The following is a 21,608-nucleotide window of genomic DNA, read 5'->3' on the forward strand; positions in this document are numbered from 1 at the left end:
GAAAATGAGAAAAAAAGCTTACTTGCTTTCTTTGTCGTGTTCTCAATAAATCTAAGACAACTTTTTCATGCTAAAGGTAACTTATTGATGACCTTTTTTTAAAAACAGAACTGTTGTTTTTCTCTCAGGCAAATACAATATATCTTAGGAATTGCGGAATCTTGGCCAGGGCACTTTGCAACTCTGCTTATAGGAATTTGTTGTTTGTCAAGTTTCTGAATTTCTAGATTGCACCTTCAGTTTGAGAACCTAGCTTAAATATACAAATGATGATGCTTGATTACTCTGTATTTTTAATTAATATATTTTCCTGCTTTTTTTTCAGACTGTGCTACCAGTTGATGAAAGTTTGACAGAGTCCTTAGGAATCCGAACCAAATATGCTTCATTACGAAAAGATGCACTATTAAAATCTGGTAAATAGCTTCTTGAATGGATGAGTATTCTGCATCTTTCTTTCGCTTTTTCCAGTCCATTGTCATGCCTGTTCTTCCATATATTATGTCAGTGTTTATGTAATCAGATTGACCAGACAAAGGATTCTTCCATTTGGCTTTGTGGAGAGAAGAGATCCAGTGAATATTAACATTATCAGTGTTAGGGGGACTAATCAGAGCTGACTTAATGGAACAGAGTGAATAAATACTGAAGAGGAAAAGCTCCAAGTTGCGTTATTTTATGGTTTTCAAATCTTTAAAAGTGTGCTACATTACAGATTTAACTATATAAAAGCATTTGGAAACATCTACATCTGCATTATGGTCATTCAGTTCATCTACATGCAGAAATAATTAAATCATTATTCACATGCAGACTTTTATTCTAAGTAATAATATTTTTCCAGGATTTCACTGAAATCTCTTAGATTAAGGGCGGGGGAGGACGGCAGAGTTCACTTCATCAGAAGTAGTTGGCCTAGATTGCAATCCAGATGAAAATACGGCATTGATCTACAATACATCTGTCTATGCATAAGAGATCTGTGGGGGTTTTTTCAGAGGAAGAGGGGAGTTGGCTGCAAGCTTTGTGCTGTTTTGAATTTAAGCCATGATCTTTAGGAGGTCATGGATCTTTAGGAGTCATGATCATGAGGATGCAAAAGAAATTGTAAGCTGAAAGAAACTGATCAGAAGCCTCTAATATGCTTGTAGGACTATTGAATAGGATAGAATAGAATTCTTTATTGGCCAAGTGTGATTGGACACACAAGGAATTTGTCTTTGGTGCATATGCTCTCAGTGTATATAAAAGAGAAAAAAAGAAAAAAGAGAGGAAAAAATACATTCATCAGCTTAGCATCACTGATGTTTCTGTCTTAAATATTATGTAATTAAAAAGGCATTCACATGTTGTGAATGCACATTCATCTGTGTTCTCTTTACATAATAACAACTGTTTCCAGCATAGGTTTTGATTTTAGTTGTCCAGCCTTTACTTTATGTTGTGTCTTCCTTTTAAGTTGAAACATACATGGCCTGTGGTATCAAAGGCAAGTGCATGGATGTCAGAGTGAAAAGAACTGTTCTTCAAACAAGAACAGTCCATAAATCTATCTTTTGTCTCATCACTAAATGCATTACGCTGAGAAACTAGGAAGACCTGAATATTGCAGTCTAAATATTCATTGTATGGTCATACAATATTTAACAATCTTTTCAATATCAAACTTTTGTGCATATTGTATCAAAACTCAACTTTCTGTTTCTGCTTTTTGTTGAGAGAAGTGTACCTTATAAGCTGTACTTTTAATATGCTTGGATGTGCTTAAGTAGGTTTTAGCATTTCAAGGTTAATAGGGTTTCTAGCGTCTCTAAACGGTTTGTTAAATTAATGTGTTAGGGGAATGGAGCTTGCATGGCCTAATTGCAATGAAGTACTTATTTAAGTGTTTTAATATTTTAGTGTTTGGAGGTGCCATTTGTCGGATGTATCGTTTTCCTACCACTGATGGCAACCATCTGAGGATTTTGGAGCAAATGGGAGAGAGTGTGCTCTCTTTACACATTCCAAGGCAATTTGTGAAATTGCTGCTAGAGGAAGATGCTGCAAGGTAAAAGTCACTGCAATAAAGTTTTAACTATTGATGCTAATGAGGAAATACAATATTAAGGCAAACAGTTCAGCTTTGCGCAATGCTTACAGTGATTAGCTGACATCTTTCTTTTAATTATTTTCCTGATCATGTCTATAAATATTTAATCATGTCTGTAAATAATTGGTAGGCTGGAAAATAATGCAGCACAATTACTTGTTTGTTCTATAGTGTTATAGGGTAGAAAAGGCATTGATCGCTCTGGTTGATTTATATTTGATGGAACTTTGTTGGGAATAGTACTGGACCTTTTAATGGTGTTTAATACCTTGGTATTCTTCGGATTGTTTTCAGGGTTGTAAACTGGGAGCACCATTCTGTGATTGTTCCATTCCTACCTCAATGGTGACTAACAATCCATAATCATGGGAATCACATTTTAAGTCCTTGTAAACTCTAGTGTTGAGTATTTTAGTGTTCTTATTTCTCCATGTTAATTAATATATACATGAGACTGACTGGGGAAATCATGTTATGATTTAGAGTTCAGAGTTATGATCCAGGTCATCAATGTAGAGATGATACCCAGTTTTATATTATCCATCAAGGTGAGCCAAAAATGCTGTAAAACTGGTACCTGGAGTTGGTGAGGGTGTGGATGGGAAAAACAAGACTGGATTAAATGTCACCAAGTCAAAGCTTCTAGTCATCATTAATGCTGCTATTTGAAAATTGTTTGATTTGTTATTTGCCTCCCAACCAATGTCCTCTGGAATAGGCATGCTGTAAAATGTTGTGAAATAAATGAAAAAGAAAGATGTGTGCTGCTTCCAGACTTTGCAGCTGCTGCTGCTACTGTTGTTTAGGCAAATATGTGTTGTTTCAGTTAACATAGGTACACACTGGCACTTGTAGAAGACAATTTGTCCTCCATTTACCTACTTACTGAGTTTTTCCTGCTTGAGCTTCTGATTTAAGGCTGATTTAAGAAAACTGTAGGAAATCAGTATATAAAATGACTATTAATTATTATTTTTGTGTAATGGCTTCATGGAAAAAGCATATAATTGTTGTTTGTCTTCAGTTTCCTCTGGAATCTGCTTTGATTGCTTTGAAATTATTCCATCACCCCAAAACACTTGATCTAAAGTTTTTTTTAATTTATAAGTTTACTTATCATTGTTTTATTAAATCTATACGATACAATTCTGAAACAAAGCAAGTATTTATTGGCTGATTTTCATTTTGTGAAAATAATATTTGTTAATATAAATAAATAACAATTTTAAATAAATAAAAAGCAAATCAGATACTGGTTAAAGCAGAAGTGTCCAAAACACACCAACCTCATCGAAGTACTATAGTACTGTACAGTAACACCCCACAGGATTTGTTTCATGTTATGTATAGTGTAGTAGAGCATTCCAAAGAGCAGTTCAACAGAATGCACTGATGCACCTTGAATTGATGAAATGACTGCTTGATATTGCTACTATGGAGAATTTCCCTGGGTTTCTCATGAGCCACTTCATAAAGTTGCTTTGTTCTGTGTGCCGTCCCAGCAGAGGTGTTCCCTGTGCATGCACATGTATGAAGAGATAGCTGGGAACAGCTTTCAAAGCAGCTGCACTGAGTCTTCTGGAAGATGTGGCTCCTAGCTGGACTAAGAGTGCCCTGATACCTAGACAGTTTTGTATACTGAAATATTAGTTTATAAAAATATGAGAAGAACTCTGCTGGATTAGATTAACAGCCTATGAAGTTCAGCATGCTGTGTAATACAGTGACCAATCAAAAGTATTCATAAGTTTCACTAACATGGATAGGATGGATGATTTCACATCTTCTGTTCTTTCAGAATAATTCTGAAAAATAGGGGGGTAATACTTAATTGAAACTTTAATTTAGCAACTGCTGTCACTGGTAATATAATTTTCAACACTTTTAGCAAACATATAGTTTGCTGGTCCGGAGATTTCTGTCATTGGATATCTATTTTACTTGGGGTTCATTTTATTTTTCATCATAATTTACTTTGAATCCAGGTTTAACAGTAGAAGTAAGGTAATGATAATATCTGTCCTAGATTATTTTCAGTATTGTAAATAAAGTGGTACAAAAGGATCCCATCTGACTCTTACCATGGAAGACATCTTTGACATTCTCATGCCAGTGCTTTGTCCAATCTTGGGCCTACAATTGCCCCTAGACAATTGACTTTGAAGTTGGGATTGGATGACATCACATGTCCATAGTATCTGAAGGACACTAGATTGGGGAAAGATGGATCGAGTGATTTGTTGATTAATTGTCATTCCTGCTACTTTCATTGGATATAAGGGGAATCTGACACATCACTGTCATAATGGTGTTGTAAGAATGAGTGTACAGGATAAATGATTTAATTGCTGTTATATTACTGGAGCTGTATAAAAAGCAGCTTCAGGCTTTGAGATAAATTTTTAATGAGAAATTACTCAGTTTTCTGCAGTCTTTCTTTTTGTCTCAGAATCCTGGCATCATGTGCCTTAGTTGAAAAATTACCTTTTTGTATTTTAAACTATGATGCCTGTAAATGTCATCTGCTTCTGTGATTCATTATTGCAGTGTAATTCATGCAGTGATTAGAAATTTCTCACCTTCTAATAGAGATCTGGGAATATCCAGTTCCTTTCCAGTTATTTGCATTCAATCAGAAGTTTTTAAATTAGGCCTTGCCAAGATTAGAACTTCCCAATAGAGCAGTTTCAGGATAAAATTAGCAGATATACATAGATAGGTCAATGTAGAACATGCATAGAGGGATCTGTGTGGGTATTGCAGGAAACCGGGTTTTCATATGCTATATACTATTATTATTTTTCTATTATTTATGATTAACCATCAAATGCTTAATTTTAGTAGATCATTTATTTAACTTTTGCCACCCTTGCCACTTTGTCTAATTCAGCATTTCCCAACCTAATGTCTACCCAGACATGTGTGACTTCAGTTCCCCAAATTCTCAACCAGCATGGACTTTGGTTAGACTGAGCTAGGAAGCAATGATTGACTGACTCAATTAGATTGAGCTGAGAGAAGTCTAAGCTCTGCTCACCCAGTAAGATCCATGAATGAATTGGATGTCTAATCCACTACTGTTGGTAAAGCATACCTATTTATGTTATATGAGTAATCTCAGCACTATTTAGTTTTATTCTATAGGGAGTTGAAGTACTGATATAATTTTCCAAATGCTAAAAGTATGGATATAAATTCCAGGAGCTGTAGTGACCCAATACAGCTTCCATATTTGGTGTATTTTGTATTTACAAATTGATATATTTTGGAAGAGAAAAAAAGTTAAAGTAAACGGGAGAGATTAGTTTGAAAAGAAGAAATTGGTTGAACTTGATTGAAATCACATCAGTAAAAAGTAATATTTTTCAGTACTGTACATAGAACTTGTATTTTCAATCCACAGTGCTTTGGATTTGGAATAAGTAGCAGATAATTCAATAGGAAAATTTCCACTGAATTCCTGAGTTTTAGAAATTACAATTATATAACAAGCTGTTGGATTTACAAACCATTTCAAGTGTTTATTTGACCCACATTGCCACTAGAGCAGCGGTTCTCAACCTGTGGGTCGCGACCCCTTTGGGGGTCGAACGACCCTTTCACAGGGGTCGCCTAAGACCATCGGAAACACATATTTTCAATGATTTTAGGAATAATTTTATGGTTGGGGGTCACCACAACATGAGGAACTGTATTAAAGGGTCGCAGCATTAGGAAGGTTGAGAACCACTGCACTAGAGTGTCTTCCAGACATGGTAATCATGGCTGTGGATCGTCTTCCTAATTATTGCTGCCCGGTAGAAAAACATTGCTTAGGTAGAAGTGGAAATGGAGTATATGCATTAATTCTGAGTGAGAAGTTTCAGAGGGATGGGATGGGACAAGGCAAAGCTGGAGGCAATGTTTCCTTCAATTTCTCCTGGTAAAAGAACAGAAATAGGAAGGTGGGTTGGGAGATTAAAAAAAGGGTTTTGAAGAAGCTGGCCAACAGTTTGAGAAATAAGTCCATCATTATCTTGTGCTTTTCTGGTGGTGTAATGGACTGTATTAGTTCATTATGTCAGTGCAGAGCTTTAAATTGTGGTATGATGTCAGCACTACAATTCTCCATTTGGCCCTGTATACTTATAGCTAGCAATTTATACATGAGCTGTCAGTTAGTAATTTGGTGATATATTTGACAGAAGTGTTTTAAAATAAGCAAACAGAATACTATGTAATTAGGATATAAGAATTATAGAGACCTTAACAGTGAATGTATTACACTAGTGGAATAGATAGGATGGGGAAAATCCATTTGATATTCATTTTTGTATTAAGATGTTCAATCTGAGCTTTTCAAACCTGGAACATACTTGTGTATCAAAATCCTGACTTTTCAGAATTTTTCAATAAGGTGCAAAAGAGATATGTGAGATGGTAGCCATATGGTAGCCATACAAATATGATAAATAAATAAACAAAAATACAAGCAGAAACCATGTATTATATTAAGTCCCACTTAATACTGGAAAATGGAGTAATTAAACTGTTAGGATTTGAATGGGGTTAATATCTGACCCTTCTCTGTGTTGGGACAAAGTAATTTATGAAAAAAATATATGAGAATAACAAGGCTTATTATATGCCTTGAAAATGCTCAAAATGTATTCTAATTAAAATAAAATATTTAAGTAGTCCATGGGTAGGCTTGAATAGATAGTTTTAAAAGGTGAGGAGGATATATTGTTTTTCATTTAATATATAACTGATCTAATAGTTTCATTGTTTTTGGATGTTTTGGTAGGATTTGTGAACTTGAAGAACTGGGAGACCTGTCTCCCTGCTGGGAAAGTCTTCGTCGGCAAATAGTCACTCAGTACCAAACAATTATTCTGACCTATCAGGACAACCTGACAAATCTTCATCAGTATAAAGGTAGATGTGTCAGACAATTTTTACGATGGTTTCGAAATCACCAGTTTTTGTTGCCTTTTCATGAGAAGAAGATTGCTGTCTAACTGTACTCTTCGTACGGACACAATTGCATAGATTCATAGTAATTGTTCTGTTTGCTTATGCCATTTGGTTTCACCAGGATGGGTATAGGAAGGGATGTGGAATCTTGTATACTATCCATACCATCCATACTAGATTTCTTTGTCCAGGAAGTGGATATAGAAGAAGAATTCTATAAATATAACAACAGCTTATGCATTCAGTACAAGTGAAAGGCAATAGAACCACAAAGTAAAATAGTAATGGATCTAGTTGTTACCAAAAAATCACTAAAACATTTTGAACAGCAGATACCTTTGTGTCCAAAATAGATCAGAAATGGGTCTGTATATATACTAAGGTGGAAGAAGAACAGAAAGAGTGCTATGAATAATACTGGGATTTGTAGCTTACAAAAATTGTGCCTTTTTTAAAAAAAATAAATGAACAATTTGTCTTTTTTAAATTATATTTTTTAATTTGGACTTTTGCATGGAATTCTAGTCTTTAAACAACAATCCCTTTCTGCTAAACTAGATAGAGCAGGAATACATGAATATCTTTACAATATTGGACTTCTTCAATTTTACTTAAAAAAGAAAAGAGTAAGGGATGCTGAACATTATAACGAAATCTACTACATTTCACTCTACTGGCAGTTTTTAAACACACTTTGCCCATTAAGGCCACTTCCCGTATTGGACCACAGTTGAAGAAGAAATGGTTGGACAGGTTGAAATACTGTAACTGTGACGAGTGATATGGACTTGCCATTGATGTAACTCTTTTGCTGTTGCAATAAAAGTCGAGATTAAAAAAAGTCAGGTTTGTATATATTGGGACAATGTTTTTTGGCATTCAGCCTCTGTACATCATCACATTGAATTTCAAATGAAACATTGAAGACGTCAATGAAGTGAAGATTTTCAGCTTTAATTCAAGGACTTTGACAAAAGTGTTTCCATTGGTAAGTTCTCATCTAGGCATGGTCTAATTTAAAATCATCTGATTGAATGCAAACTACTGGAATAGGGGTGAATATTTCCAAACCTCCATCATTGTCCCAATATATACAGACCTGATTCTACATTGACCTTGACATTAGGCCATTAATCATGCAAAGAGATGGATGTCAGGTCTGATTTGTCATTAAACTGGTGATTCTGAAGATCTCTTCAAATTTTATTTATTTATTTGAGTTTGATAGCTACCTACCTCAACAGGGTGGTAGGTACAACTCTGAGTGACATGCATCATATGACTTAAAACAATTTAAAATAAGTAAAAGAATAGCAATAGCAATAGCAATGGCACTTAGACTTATATACCACTTCATAGTGCTTTACAGCTCTCTCTAAGTGGTTTACAGAGTCAGCATATTGCCCCCAACAATCTGGGTCCTCATTTTACTGACTTCGGAAGGATAGAAGACAACCTTGAGCCTGGTGAGATTCGATCTGCCAAACTGCTGGCAGCCGGTGATCAGCAGAAGTAGCCTGCAGTACTGCATCTAACCACTGCGCCACCGCAGCTCATTGAATACAAAATAAATATATATGGCACCAAGTAAAAACTATTACTATGGATGTGACTACAGCAGGGGTGAAATGCTCCCAGTTTGGACCGGCTCGGGCAAGTAGGTAGCGATGGCAGCGGGCAGTTCGGAGAACCGGTAGCAAAAATCCCTGCCCCCGCCCCCCATGCCCAGCTGAGCCGCGCGATCATCGGAGGCTTTTTTTCTTTTAAATGCCTTTGATGAGCCAAGCTCTGACGATCCAAGCTCTGAGGATCCCAGCTGAGCTGCCTGCTGATCAGGCAACTCAGCTGAAATCGTCAGAGCCATTTAAAAGAAAAAAACTTTTTTCTGATTCTGATTAGCAGGCAACTCAGCTTGGATCGTCAGAGCCATTTAAAAGAAAAAAAGCTTTTTCTTTTAAATGGCTCTGACGATCCAAGCTCTGACGATCCCAGCTGAGTTGCCTGATGGGCAGAGGGTAACAATCAGGCAACTCAGCTGGGATCGTCAGAGCCTTTTAAAAGCATTTTACATGGTTTTACATGTAAAAAATTGTTTTAAAAGTAAAAAAAAAATTGGCCACGCCCACCCAGTCACATTACCCCTCCATCAAGCCACGCCCACAGAACCGGTAGTAACAAATTTTAGATTTCACCACTGGACTACAGAACCTTGCCATACTCGGGGCTATAGACCCTGGACTTACAACCAAGTCTTCATAACCTTAGAAAAAGCCAAGAGAGTCAGGGTCATCCTGATATCTGAAGGGAGAATATAGGGGCAGGGGTGGGGGCTGTGGCAGAGAAGGCACATCTCCAGAATGCTAGCTCTTGCCGGGTTGATGAAACATTTATCCTAAAATAAAGGGAAAGCAGCAATAACAAAGGAAAATCAAGTGATGGAAAGGCTTTGTAGAATGAAGCTTAAAGTAGCACATCAAGGATGGATGAGTATTGTGGCAAAGAAATGCTTTGTTTGCATAAACTTTAATCCTATAAGCAAAATCCCAGAAACAACATTTTATAATGTTAACATTTCCAAATAAATGACAATAAAATGGTATGTCCAGTAATGGAATTAGAAGGATTCAAAGCAAAAGAGCATTATCTTTTTTTGGGTGTGTCCTTTATTAGTCAGCGTTCACAATTTTTCACATTGCTTTTAAAGGACGAAATCGAAATTATGAAATTTGGCAGATCTTTCCATTTTTCATCTAAATATTTAAGCCTTTAAAATGTAGCATTGCTATTATGTCCTGTACTTTTTTTTTTAAAGTCTTACAGTATTTTAAAATTATCTTCATGGTTTTACAATCAGTTTTACAAAAATATTCTGCATGTCTGTTGTCCAAAATACTCTATAGACAGCACTAAAACAGTAACTTAATGGCATATTTTCTCTATTTACTTTCTTGAAAGCAACATATCAGCTACATTTTTTTTTCCATTAAAAAGTATATTGGAAACTCTTGGATAGTTGTTTAATCCAAAAAGAAGCATAAGCCATATTCCTGTTACATTTCAAGCTTGGAAAACATCAGAGAATGAACTAAGATTGCAATGAACAATTTGGTGAATACAAGCATAATCACTAGCACTGATGATATTATCTAGTTTGGGTAAAGAAACAAACAAACAAACAAGTTTAGAAACCATCAAAGACTCCATAATTCAACCTTCTTTTCTATTGGAAACATAATTATGTAATGTGAGAGACTGTAATGGTGGTTATTAGCTACAACATCTGGAAGGAAGTCTACCTTCTTTTAAACAAAAGAAGTGACACCCCAACAGTTTCCCATAGGGATCGGAATTGGAAGCATGATTCTTCATTCTGACTTGTGATTAAATATAAGAAATACAATTGTTGATCTATTTTATCATTTTGTTATTGTTCTTTATGGTCATTGTTCTTTTCTGTTCATTAATTATTATATTTCTGTGAAGTGAATATACAAAAATTGATCTTTTTCAATTAATTTCGCCAGGACCATCTTTCAAAGCAAGTAGTCTGAAAGGTGATAAAAAGCTTGAATTCATGCCCACAAATTTACATATACAACGAATGAGGGTCCAGGATGATGCGGGATCAGGTATTCTTATGCTTCTTAATACATTTTATACATATATTATTAGCAAGCTCAGTTTTCCACGTATGAATCTTTATTTTTCATTAGCAACATGCTATATATAAGTTTTCAGAAGAAGAAAAGTCTTTAGAGCCTAATGAAAATTAAGCTTGTCTGGTATATTTCTGAAATTGAAGGGTCAGGAAATGGAATATTCTTGACTGGCTAGATCCCTGAGTAGGAATGCTTTGTGCTGTGGCAAAGCCCCATGTTTTTAAAGAAACATATTTTTTCTGGTCTTGGGCTTTTTTTGCTCATGTGAGTTTGGTGCCCTTTGTTCTTGATTCTCTTTCTTTACCCAGCTTAGGGTAAAGAAAATGAGAGAGTTGGAAAAGGTTATATATTTTGTTTCCTGAAAGTCTATTGGATATTTGCTGGTTAGAACAAGTAGCTTGTGCTGAAAACTGATGAAGAAAAACTTTTAAACACCTGTGCAAGCAATCTTCGAGTTATAATAGTTCACTTAGTGACTATTTGAAGTTATGTGATAATACCCCCCCCAAGTATTTACGACTCAGTCCCGAAATTACAAATTTTGCAGCACCACAGCAGGTATTCACCCTTACGAACAACTGCAGAGGCACTGCAACATTCACCCTAGTTATTTCCCCTACAACGGGTCTCCACAATTGCTTCCCCCCTCCCATCCTGCCACGCCGGACTCACTTACCTTGCAAAACTCTGTCTCCTCTCTGCCATGATTTCTTTGAGAGTGGGACAATTTCACTTTCAGCATTTGAATGGCTTGCAAATGTTTTGTACGAAGACTAGAAGCTTCTGGGGACCTGGATCTCACGGGACTTCAGGCCATGAGATCATGGCACCTAGAAACTTCCAGTCTCCATGCAAAATGTTTGCAAGCTGATGGGATGCTTTGAGGCAGTGCGATTTCGTGTCCCACAGCTGAGAGGCTAGAGAGGAGACAGCTCGCTAGATCTTCGCTAGGTAAGTGACCTGGTGCGGCAGGATGGGGGAGGGAAGCAATTGTAGGGAGCATGAGGTATTTCATTAGGTCGGGGAGGCCCATAGGCAGGTGGCCTGTTCCATCAGTAGGCCCTCCATGGCCTTCCCCACCCTGAAATACCTCATGTGCACTTAACGAGCCTTGCATTTGATTAGTGAATGTGTGGGCGAAAGGAGGGAGTGATCCCGTTCAAGGTACAAGATTCACTCCCATGTATCCTCGGGTTACAAATGGAATGGACAGGCCCCATTACATTCGTAACTCGAGAACTACTGTACTCGGCAGAAAATCTTGGAATTTTAATTGAGAGATATTGATACTACTTAGCATTCTCCCAAGCAGTGATACTAACTGTGGCTTTCTGTGGCCTTTGCCATTTACAAATAGATTATTCTGCTTTTCATTGGAGGAAAATGGAATATCCCAGATAAATCTAAATTGTCTTCTTATTCAAGTGATAAGAATCCCTGATTTAAGCTGCACTATTTTAACCCATCCTTTTACAGTATAAGAAAATTGAAATTTTTGCTCAGTAGGCCTGTTCAAAATTTTGCACACTTTCCAATGGAAGAAAATGACCATCTTTGCAAAGAAATGTTCATGTGTAGCCATCTTCTCCATTGAACACCTTACAGAGAAGTACAAGTCGATTTAGAATGTCTATCCTTAGCTGCTAAAATAATATATATTTCTCTTATGTAATTCTAAGGCCAAATGAAGAATGTTCTAATAGTTACATTCTTGGCAGGTATTGTTATACACATGGAGACTGTCCACATGACTAGGCATCTACTTACTAATCAGTTCTCACATCCTATGGTTGTGTATTTCCAGTGATATCCTGTGGCCTATAACAAAAGTGCAAGAAATTTGCATGCCATTTAGTAGAATGGAAAGTCTTACAGTTCATATATTAATTGGATCCAGACATCATTATTATAAGGAATTTCCTGTACTAGAAATAACTGATGCAGAAATGTCACTTTGTGTTAGATTTAAAGGTACATTAATGCAATTCTCAGAATTTTTAAAGAGTTTATAAGCTTTATAGAGAGTGTTATTGGTTCTTTAAAATATGGTGGTTGTTGGTTTCTTTGCATATTTGCATTCTAAAGACAAGCTGACAGGAATTCTCATGGTGTCTTTTTCCCTGTCATTTGTAATGTTTAGATGAGAATTATGACATTGTAACTATAGGAGCACCAGCAGCTCACTGCCAGGCATTTAAATCTGGAGGACTGCGGAAAAAGCTACATAAATTTGAAGATGCAAAGAAACAGTAAGTGGCATTTTGAATGCACACCTTTTTTGTGACTCTAGTTTTGTAAAAAAAAACAGAATGCCATTCCTTCTTTTCTTTTTTATCCACACACAGAAAGTTTCAACCAAATAGCAAATAGAGATACCTTATGTGAAGAATTTAGAAGAATGATTTCCCTTTTTAAATTGATCAATGTATTTCAGCTTTTAGCAGATTTTCCTATTTATTCACATATAAAAGCTGATTAATCATGCATTGGTTAGAGACTTCCCTTGAAATTTTGTGCAAGATCTTTTGATCAGAATAGATGAATTTTCAAAGAGGTGCTTCCTTCCAGATCTCCCTCTGTTCCTGGTGCTGTTGTTTTACACAACACACACACACACACACACACACTCATTTGAAGTTTTTTTTGGTCACCACCTCAAGAGGGGGAAGCACCTTGTTGACCTTGTCTGAATTTAGAAATAAGGAGGGTTGGCTTTTTAGTACTTGGATGAGAGAATGGCCAGAAAATACCAGACTGTAAACTAGACTGGGAATTTTTTAAAAGAGAAATATTTTTGAAGAAGGCAAAGTTTAAACAATTTCTTCTGTGTACCTTCAAGTAAATTACATGTATTACAGCCCAAATCAGTAACATTGCTTTTTACTATGTTGCTTATTCAAGAGCAGACAGAACACTTTTCCCCTTTTTTTGCTGTTGAGATGAATGATTCCATGTTTATTTCTTTTGTTTTTGCAATTTGGAGGTCTGGTGATAACAATTAAAAAAGAAAAACATACTAAAAAGAAAAACAGGTTCATGTTCGTTTTGTTCACACAGTTCTGATCCTGTGACCTGCTCCCGATAGAAACTATAGTGTAAAACAGAAACAATGTATGCCCATAAGGAAAGAGGGGTATGGAGTCAGGTATTATGAGATGTATAAAGCATTCCTATATGATGTTACCCAGACGTGATGGCTCTAGTAGTCAAAGTCATAGAAGGAGAAGGAGGTCAAGTGGATAACCTTAATAGTTGGGAAGCTTTCATAACTGATTTTCATATATGAAATTATTTGAAACTTGAAAACACACTTATGCAATTTTCCTACTTTCTAGATGGAAAGGAGTTTAAAGGATAAAAGCAATGGGTCATATGGATATACTAGATCTTCCACAGATTTGAAATAAGTGCTAGTACTGCTGTTGCTGTGAGCAGAGGAATTATCTTTTAATTTTATCTTTTTGGATATCAGAGATTTTAACCAAAAATGAGAACATGCAAACACTGAAACCACTAAGCTTGTCAAACATTCGCAGGAACAAAATAGTTGGACACTTCTAGATAGATGTTTTGTTGCTTTAAATGCTGCCAAATCAGATACAGTTTTCCATCCACAAAATGTGGCCAATAAACAATAATATTCTAAAGTTAGTAAGTCAGAATTAAATTTAGGCTGACACTTCCTATCTGCACTTTATTTTAGTTTCATATCTTAAATCACTGCTTATTTTAGTCTGTGTTACTTGCATAACTTTTAATAATAGCTCCAGAAAAAAAATATGTCATCTACCAGGCAGTAATCCATGGGTAAATTTTCCTTTAGAAGAACCATATTTAGAAAAATCACAATCTGTATATTATTTGATGATCTTTCTTCAAGTAACTTGGTTGCCATATTAATTGCTTGTATTAAAAATAATTAATATAGCTTTTTAGATAAGCTATATCGAAAGATCTGTCTGCATATTTTGTCTTTTTGACATCTTGTAATATATGTTATATTTGTATTCCTGTGTTTACATTAGTAGGCAGTGTGACCATTTTTCGTATTCAGTAAAACACTGTTCGTAGTTCTTTATTATGGTCAGTGACCAGAATTCCACTTAAAAAGCTAAAAATTTAAAAATAAAAGTAGATATAACTATAGCTAAATAATTAGTAAGGTTCACTATAGCAGGATTTATAAACAGTAAAAATGTGACTATATCCAGAGAAACTTAATCATATCGATAGGCTATTTTGCCATTGCATGCCTGGAGCGGGGGGGTCATGCGCGCACATGTCCACACCCATAATTCTATGCGCCCCACGCATGTACGCATGACCCTCCATCCCCAGCACGTGATGGCACAGTAGGCCCGTTTTTTGCTCTCCACAGCCTCCAGAGCCTTTCTAGGAGTCTGGGGAGGGCGAAAACGGGCCTTCCCCCCCCCCGAGGTCCTCCAGAGGCAGGAAACAGCCTGTTTCCCTACTTCTGGTGGGCCCAGAAGGCCCAAAAATTAGCTGGCCAGCACACGCATGCGTGCTGGAGCTGAGGCCACGTGCCCACCAGTGGCACGCATGCCATAGGTTCGCCATCACAGGGCTATAGCAATTGTACAAAATATAATTCTGAATATTCGTTTGAGATACAGATGTCAGCATTCAACCACGGTGGAGGTTACATGTTTACTGTTAATTTTATATTTGTTCTTTTTTCTTTTCGTTTTTGTCTTGTGTGTAATTTTTGTTTTGTTGTTGTTTTTATTCCGTAGTTTATATTTTATCTTTGGGAAAAATAAAAAATAAATAAAATAAAACTCTGAATAAACTGGTTATTTGGCTAATAAGGTGGATATAAAATGTCACTCTTAAATGACCATGCATTTTTATGAAATAGGGATTCTGAAATTATATTTAAATGATTATGGTAATGGCTTTTGACTATTGTACACTATTGTTTATTTGATTTGTTGCAATATATGCATTACTGGAATGCAGTGTGCTTTTAATACTAAACACACTCTGTTGGTGTAAATAGTTTTTCTCAACTTTGGCAGCTTTAAGATCTGTGGACTTCAACTCCCAGAATTCCCCAGCCAACCTGGGGAATTCAAGGAGTTGAAGTTCAGCCATCTCAAAACTGCCAGGGATGAGAAACGCTGGTGCAGAGCACGAATTTGTGCTTTACCATTACAGACATCTCTTACAGTCTCTTTTTGAGTCCTACAAATTGCCCATACATTACTGAAACATCAAAGTTTACATTAAAAAATATTTACAAATAAAACAGATACTCTTTTATGTTTCAGACATACCAGCTATTTTTGAATGGCAATAAGAATGGCAATAAGAAATGCCATTAACCAGAACACATGCCAACATTTTACTCCAGTTGGCATGTTCTGAGTTTAAAATCTTTTCTTAAATTCCATCAATTTTGTGAAGAGATGCCTAACATTTAGCTTGCTTATTATATTTAGAGTAATTAGGTAGTAATTGGGTGGGTTGGACCTACCAACCCTTTAACATTGGCGACTGAACTATTTTATCTTTGGAAGATCATCTTGATAGTTTGGACACAGGACTGGGATCTCTGTATTATCTTAAATTTTAAAACTGTAGGCACAGTTAGATCATTGGTGGTAGCATTACCATTTATTGATTGGAAAATGAGATTAAGACTCTCTAAAGAAATGGCAGATGGCAGTCAGGGAGGGACTTGAATTCATTAGGGTATGTGCTGAATGTCTCAAAAAAATAGCTATGTGTTCTATCAGTCAGCTATAAGTTTTTCTGTGGGGTCTGATAACATTGTAGATGACATCTACCATTTTGTTTTCTTCATCTACTTGAGACAAACACAGCATTATTAAGAAGTATTAAAGCAATTAACATTTACCTAACATCATTTGGCTTTTGATATTTGCTAACAAATTAAAGGCTAATTTTCTTTTGGTTTCTTTTTTTTTAGCAGTTTTGAGGAAAGTTGGTGAGTTTTCTATTTCTGAGCTTAGTAGCATAGCTTTCTTCCTTTTCTAAAGCATTAACAGGGTGTATTTTATGGTTGTATCCTGATTTTGCTAATTTGCTTCATTAAATAAATGTTTATTGAGGTATTTCATAGGCATGAATTTGTTATTTTCACCTGCATTATTTGCTTTATCAATGAACAGCTAACATTTAAAAACAACCTTTGGATTATACAAATAATTTAAGAGAGAATTGGAAATATTAAATGTATAACTGCTCATCATTAAAAAACTAAAATAATTAAATACTGTTTGAATACTTTTCCTTTTAGGAGAAAGAGAAAATGATTTGATTGGGCTTAGTTTTAAGAAGTGTTTATTTGAAAAGGAGATAGTAGACACCAAGCTTATTTTGTTAAAAATTGCAGTGCTGAGGATCAAAATGCCTTCATATTATCTCATCTAGCCTAGAAGCCATTATCCTTATCATTCAGATATTTTTAGGTCAGTGGTATGATGTTGCTAAAACATCTAACCACATTACCAAATGAGCCTAGACATTAAAGGAAATTCTATCAGCTATGTTTAGACTCTGGTGATTAGATATTTCTACTATTTATCCTAGGGGTGTGGCAAAGAGGCTAGTTGCAGTTTATGTGAATATATGACTCTCCCAAAGGCTGATTTATTCATTTTGTGTACACAAAGAGGCTCATTTTTAAGATAAGGGATCAGCTTTTACACAAAAAGTTTACATAGATTTGGATCAGATATGAACTAAAACTTTAATCCATGCACATGAATTGACAGTTATACTTCCAAGCATTAGATAATTGGCCTATGTATCCATGGAACTACACTGTTATGTTTGAAAGAGTGTGACCTAGGGTCTTTAATAGCAAAAGTTGGACTGCTTTAGTCTACTTAATCCTAAATTTAAAAAGAAATAAAATTTTACCTTTGGTGGGGAGATGGATACAATTTTATTTTCCAGTTAAAAGCCAGTGAAGGATGATAGCTGTTCATTTGAGAGAATGGTCATGAGAAGCTAATTGAATTATTTCCTTTGATTCCAGCAAAAGATTTGCTTTGCTTCTTTTTTGAGAATGAGTCTAACACAAATAATGCTGCATGTAGTTTGCTATTGCATATAGATTGATTCTGCATGATGTCTCTCTTTCAAATAAGATGCATATATTGCTATAATGGTTGATAAAAATATTTAAAAGCCTGAGCCTTTAGATCTGTCCTTAAAATAAACAATCTGTATCACATTTTAAAGAAAACTCCTATAATAATTTTGAAGTCCTTTTAAAAATAAAAATACATACTTTTTCTGTTTTTTCCTTTTTTATTACAGCCTAAATCCTTTCCTCTAAAAATGTATTTTTCCAGATAGCCGAACAAAGCTTTGGTTAATAGCTTTTAAAGTATTAGCTAGATTCTTTCAAAGATAGATTTGAAGTTTATTAAAAGGAAGAGATGTTGTTTCAAGACTTGTACTATCAAAAACATTTTTGGACAATTCCCTGCTTCAATTTTACATTGGGAGCTGATTCTGAAAACTTGCATTGTTTCTGAAGCATTGTTTTATGTTAAATGAATGCATTCTGTTAAATAAATCTGTTTTGCTGTGAATGAACTGATAATCTGAAATTTGCAGTGGGACATAGAAGGAAGCTATCTGCCAAGAGAAAGGAATTAGACTCCCATTTTTACTTTTCCAGATACATTGTATGAACTACTAACTAAACTGATGGCTCTCCAGCAACAATAGATGGTAGACCATATATCTGGATTTACAAAAACAAATCCAGATATAAGGAAGGGAAGGGAAGTCAAATAGCTAGGTCTTACTAGATATAAACTCAAGATATAAAACTATCTTGAGTTACATTTGGCTCAGCTAGTCATCTAAAATAGTGCAAATCTGGATTTATTAAGCAAGATTCTGACATTGGCAAGAAAAACAGAGCCATATGAAACTTCAATCATCTTGAGCAATTACACAGTTGTGGAAAGGATAATATAGCAGTAGTATTTTCTAAGATGAACCTGGAAATCTTTGCAGGCAAATGGGTCGGTCATCCATTTGAATGAATAAATTATGCTTAGCCAAAGAATCAGATTAACAGGATTAATTCTGTTAATTCTGTATAATTCTATATTGCTGCATTGTTTGATTGGCAGTTTTCTGTTCCTTGTGTGGCTTCTGAGTAATCACATGGCATGTTTGATAAATACATCTTGTTCAAATGCTTTCATCTTGTGCATCTCAAGATAGTTTGAATCAGATGGTTGCAACATAGTAGATTGTCATTCTTTGTACTTGGTGGCTTGATAGTTAGAACAAGATCCCAAACTAATATCTTCCACTATTTTTTAAAAATTACTCTTTTTTCCCCTTGTTGTCAGCACTGCAAACAATTCTCAGTCTATAATATACATACCGCAGGATATTATTCGAGCAAAGGAGATTATTGCACAGATCAATACTCTGAAAACTCAAGTTAGTTACTATGCAGAAAGACTTTCCAGAGCTGCCAAGGATAAATCAGCGAATGGACTTGAGAGAACACTTGCCATTTTGGCAGATAAGGTAAGGGATTTGTTCACCCTCCCCTATGTACCATTGAGATCCCTCTTTAACTTAATATTAACTGAATATTCTTATACTGTAATAATAACAAGACATTTTGCAGTTTTGAATTTCCTTCTCTGTAGACCTGCCAAAATCTGAGAATTCTGAAAGGGCTACAAGAACTTACGTTTATTTGGTCTATATTTAATGGTCAGTAATGAGCCCTAAACCTCTCTAACCTCAGTTTATAAGATTATTGTATTTTATTACACTTGATCTAATATATCCCATCTACTTTAAGTCCTACTGCTACAGCAGACTAGACCTGAGGCAAAAAGATTCTCCTTCTCCAACCTTCATTTCTGTTGTGAAAATTTAAAAACTAATATCATAAATCTTGGTGATGGTTAGGGCTGTAAAGCAACATTCTTCAAATTGCTAATCAGTATTCTTTGGGGGGAAAATCTTTATGTCCCTGATCATTTTTTCAAGTAATGGTATCCATCTCAGTGCCGACTGCTTCCTGTTAATCATGTTATATTTCCTTGTTGTACTGTAATTACATTCACATGACACTAAATTTCTTTTAACAATAAGCCATAATTGGTGGGATCCATACAACATATTATCAAATGAAGGTTATATGCCACAATGTCTAGGTTACACAACATATTAAGGTAAGAAAGGTTATTGCTTAGTGCGTTGTATGAATCAATTCATTGAATTCAAATTGAAATTAAATTCACAGTGAAATGCTATAGAAAGAGTTATAAAATAAACACAATAGAATATATTTTTCTATGATAAATTCTATGGGTAGCTGTGCTCTCAATTGGCACTGTAATGGAAAGATTGTGTGTCTGCCTCAATCAGTACCTAGATCACTAATCGCATGAAAAAACCATCTTAGCAGGTTTTTAGTATGCTAAAATAACCTTTTTATTTGTTAAGTTTTGTGCCTTAGCCATAAGGCTAAATCATGTCCAGATTTGTTAAGGAAAGTGTACCTTGTATTAAACTGTTTTTAAAAAGTGACATAATTTTGGATTGTTACTGAGTTTGTTTACTTTACTACTTCAGTAGTGCTGGGATTGGATAGCAATAAAGAATGATATTATAAAATAGACATTGTTTGCAAATATTGTGTGTCATCTTTATCCTTTCTAGACCCGGCAGCTTGTCACTGTCTGTGACTGCAAGCTGTTGGCAAATTCAATTCACGCCCTGAATGCTGCAAGACCAGATTATATAGCTTCAAAGGCTTCTCCAACATCTACAGAAGGAGAACAAGTGGTGCTAAGAAATGACCAAGATACTTTGGTGGCCAGGTGGGCAGGAAGAAATAGCCGTTCTTCTCTACAGGTGGATTGGCATGAAGAAGAGTGGGTAGGCTGTTACCTTAAAATTCCATTCCTATACTACAGTGAATCTTAATTCAGACAATTCCTTTTTGTGAAATTACAGCTCCCAGGTATTTGATCGTGTTTTGTGGGTTAGAGACTATGTTTAAAATGTTTTGAATGAGCAAAAGGCATGGTGGGCATTAATCAGTGATGCACAGTGAAAGTAACATGGATTTTTGCATCTTTTTTTCTTTGTGCTATAAATACAGTGACCATATTTTTTTTGGAAAAAAATGAAAGACAAATCTGAAAAAGAGACAACTCGGAAAGAGGTTCTCAAGGATAAGAGAAATAAGTATTTAGGTTTATAATTTTGCTTTACAAAGGAAAAATCAGGAGCAAAACCAGGAAAATAATTGTTAAATAAATCTAAAGGACAGTTTTCTGAAATAAAGGGCTGTCCTTTATAAGAAAGGATTATGATCACTGTAGTTATAAATGATGTTAAGCCTGTTTTAGAGCCTGTGTTCCAATTGTCATATTTCTATTTAAAAAGAATTGGTAAAAATCCATGCACCCAATTGTGGCAATCATTTTTGGAAGGTGCTTTGATGCTTCTGGAGCCCTTCGTTTATTAATTCCGGCAGACTCTACAGATTACACTAAGTCATAATCTGACTTAAGTATAGTTTGTGGAATAAGTCATTGGGTTCATATATAGTGAACCTAGGAACCACAACAGCTGAGGTCATGCAACTCTTGCAATAAACAAATGGCATGGTGACTTAAAGCAATCTGTGAACCCAGACATTGGGTGTTCACTTCTTTTTCTCTACTTCTGTTTCTATTTTTTGAGTTGCCAGTAAAAATGGAGCAGCTAAATTTATTTATTTGTTAAATTTATTTGCCGCCTATCTTGCTATGGAGTTAATTCTAGGTATCTTGGAGATGTGATGATTTCCCAATTATTAATTGGAAAGTAGCAAATGAACTGAGAGTCTTTGCAGTTTTGTCCCGAAGAAAATA

The 21,608-nt window shown here is 35.4% G+C and overlaps 1 protein-coding gene across 1 annotated transcript in view; it reads left to right on the top strand.

The window, feature by feature from the left end:
• INPP4A (inositol polyphosphate-4-phosphatase type I A) overlaps nt 1-21,608 on the top strand; it is a 117,963-nt gene that overhangs the window by 69,030 nt on the left and 27,325 nt on the right. Inside the window, exons 10-16 of the mRNA XM_070942636.1 lie at nt 326-416; nt 1,903-2,050; nt 6,879-7,009; nt 10,573-10,677; nt 12,848-12,956; nt 19,074-19,257; nt 20,407-20,625. Coding sequence (XP_070798737.1) covers nt 326-416; nt 1,903-2,050; nt 6,879-7,009; nt 10,573-10,677; nt 12,848-12,956; nt 19,074-19,257; nt 20,407-20,625 — 987 coding nt within the window. The remainder of the gene's footprint in view (nt 1-325; nt 417-1,902; nt 2,051-6,878; nt 7,010-10,572; nt 10,678-12,847; nt 12,957-19,073; nt 19,258-20,406; nt 20,626-21,608) is intronic.

This window comes from Pituophis catenifer, unplaced genomic scaffold, assembly GCF_029215685.1.
Source record: "Pituophis catenifer annectens isolate HBS135680 unplaced genomic scaffold, rPitCat1.0.hap2 SCAF_4, whole genome shotgun sequence".
NCBI classification, from domain to species: domain Eukaryota; kingdom Metazoa; phylum Chordata; class Lepidosauria; order Squamata; family Colubridae; genus Pituophis; species Pituophis catenifer.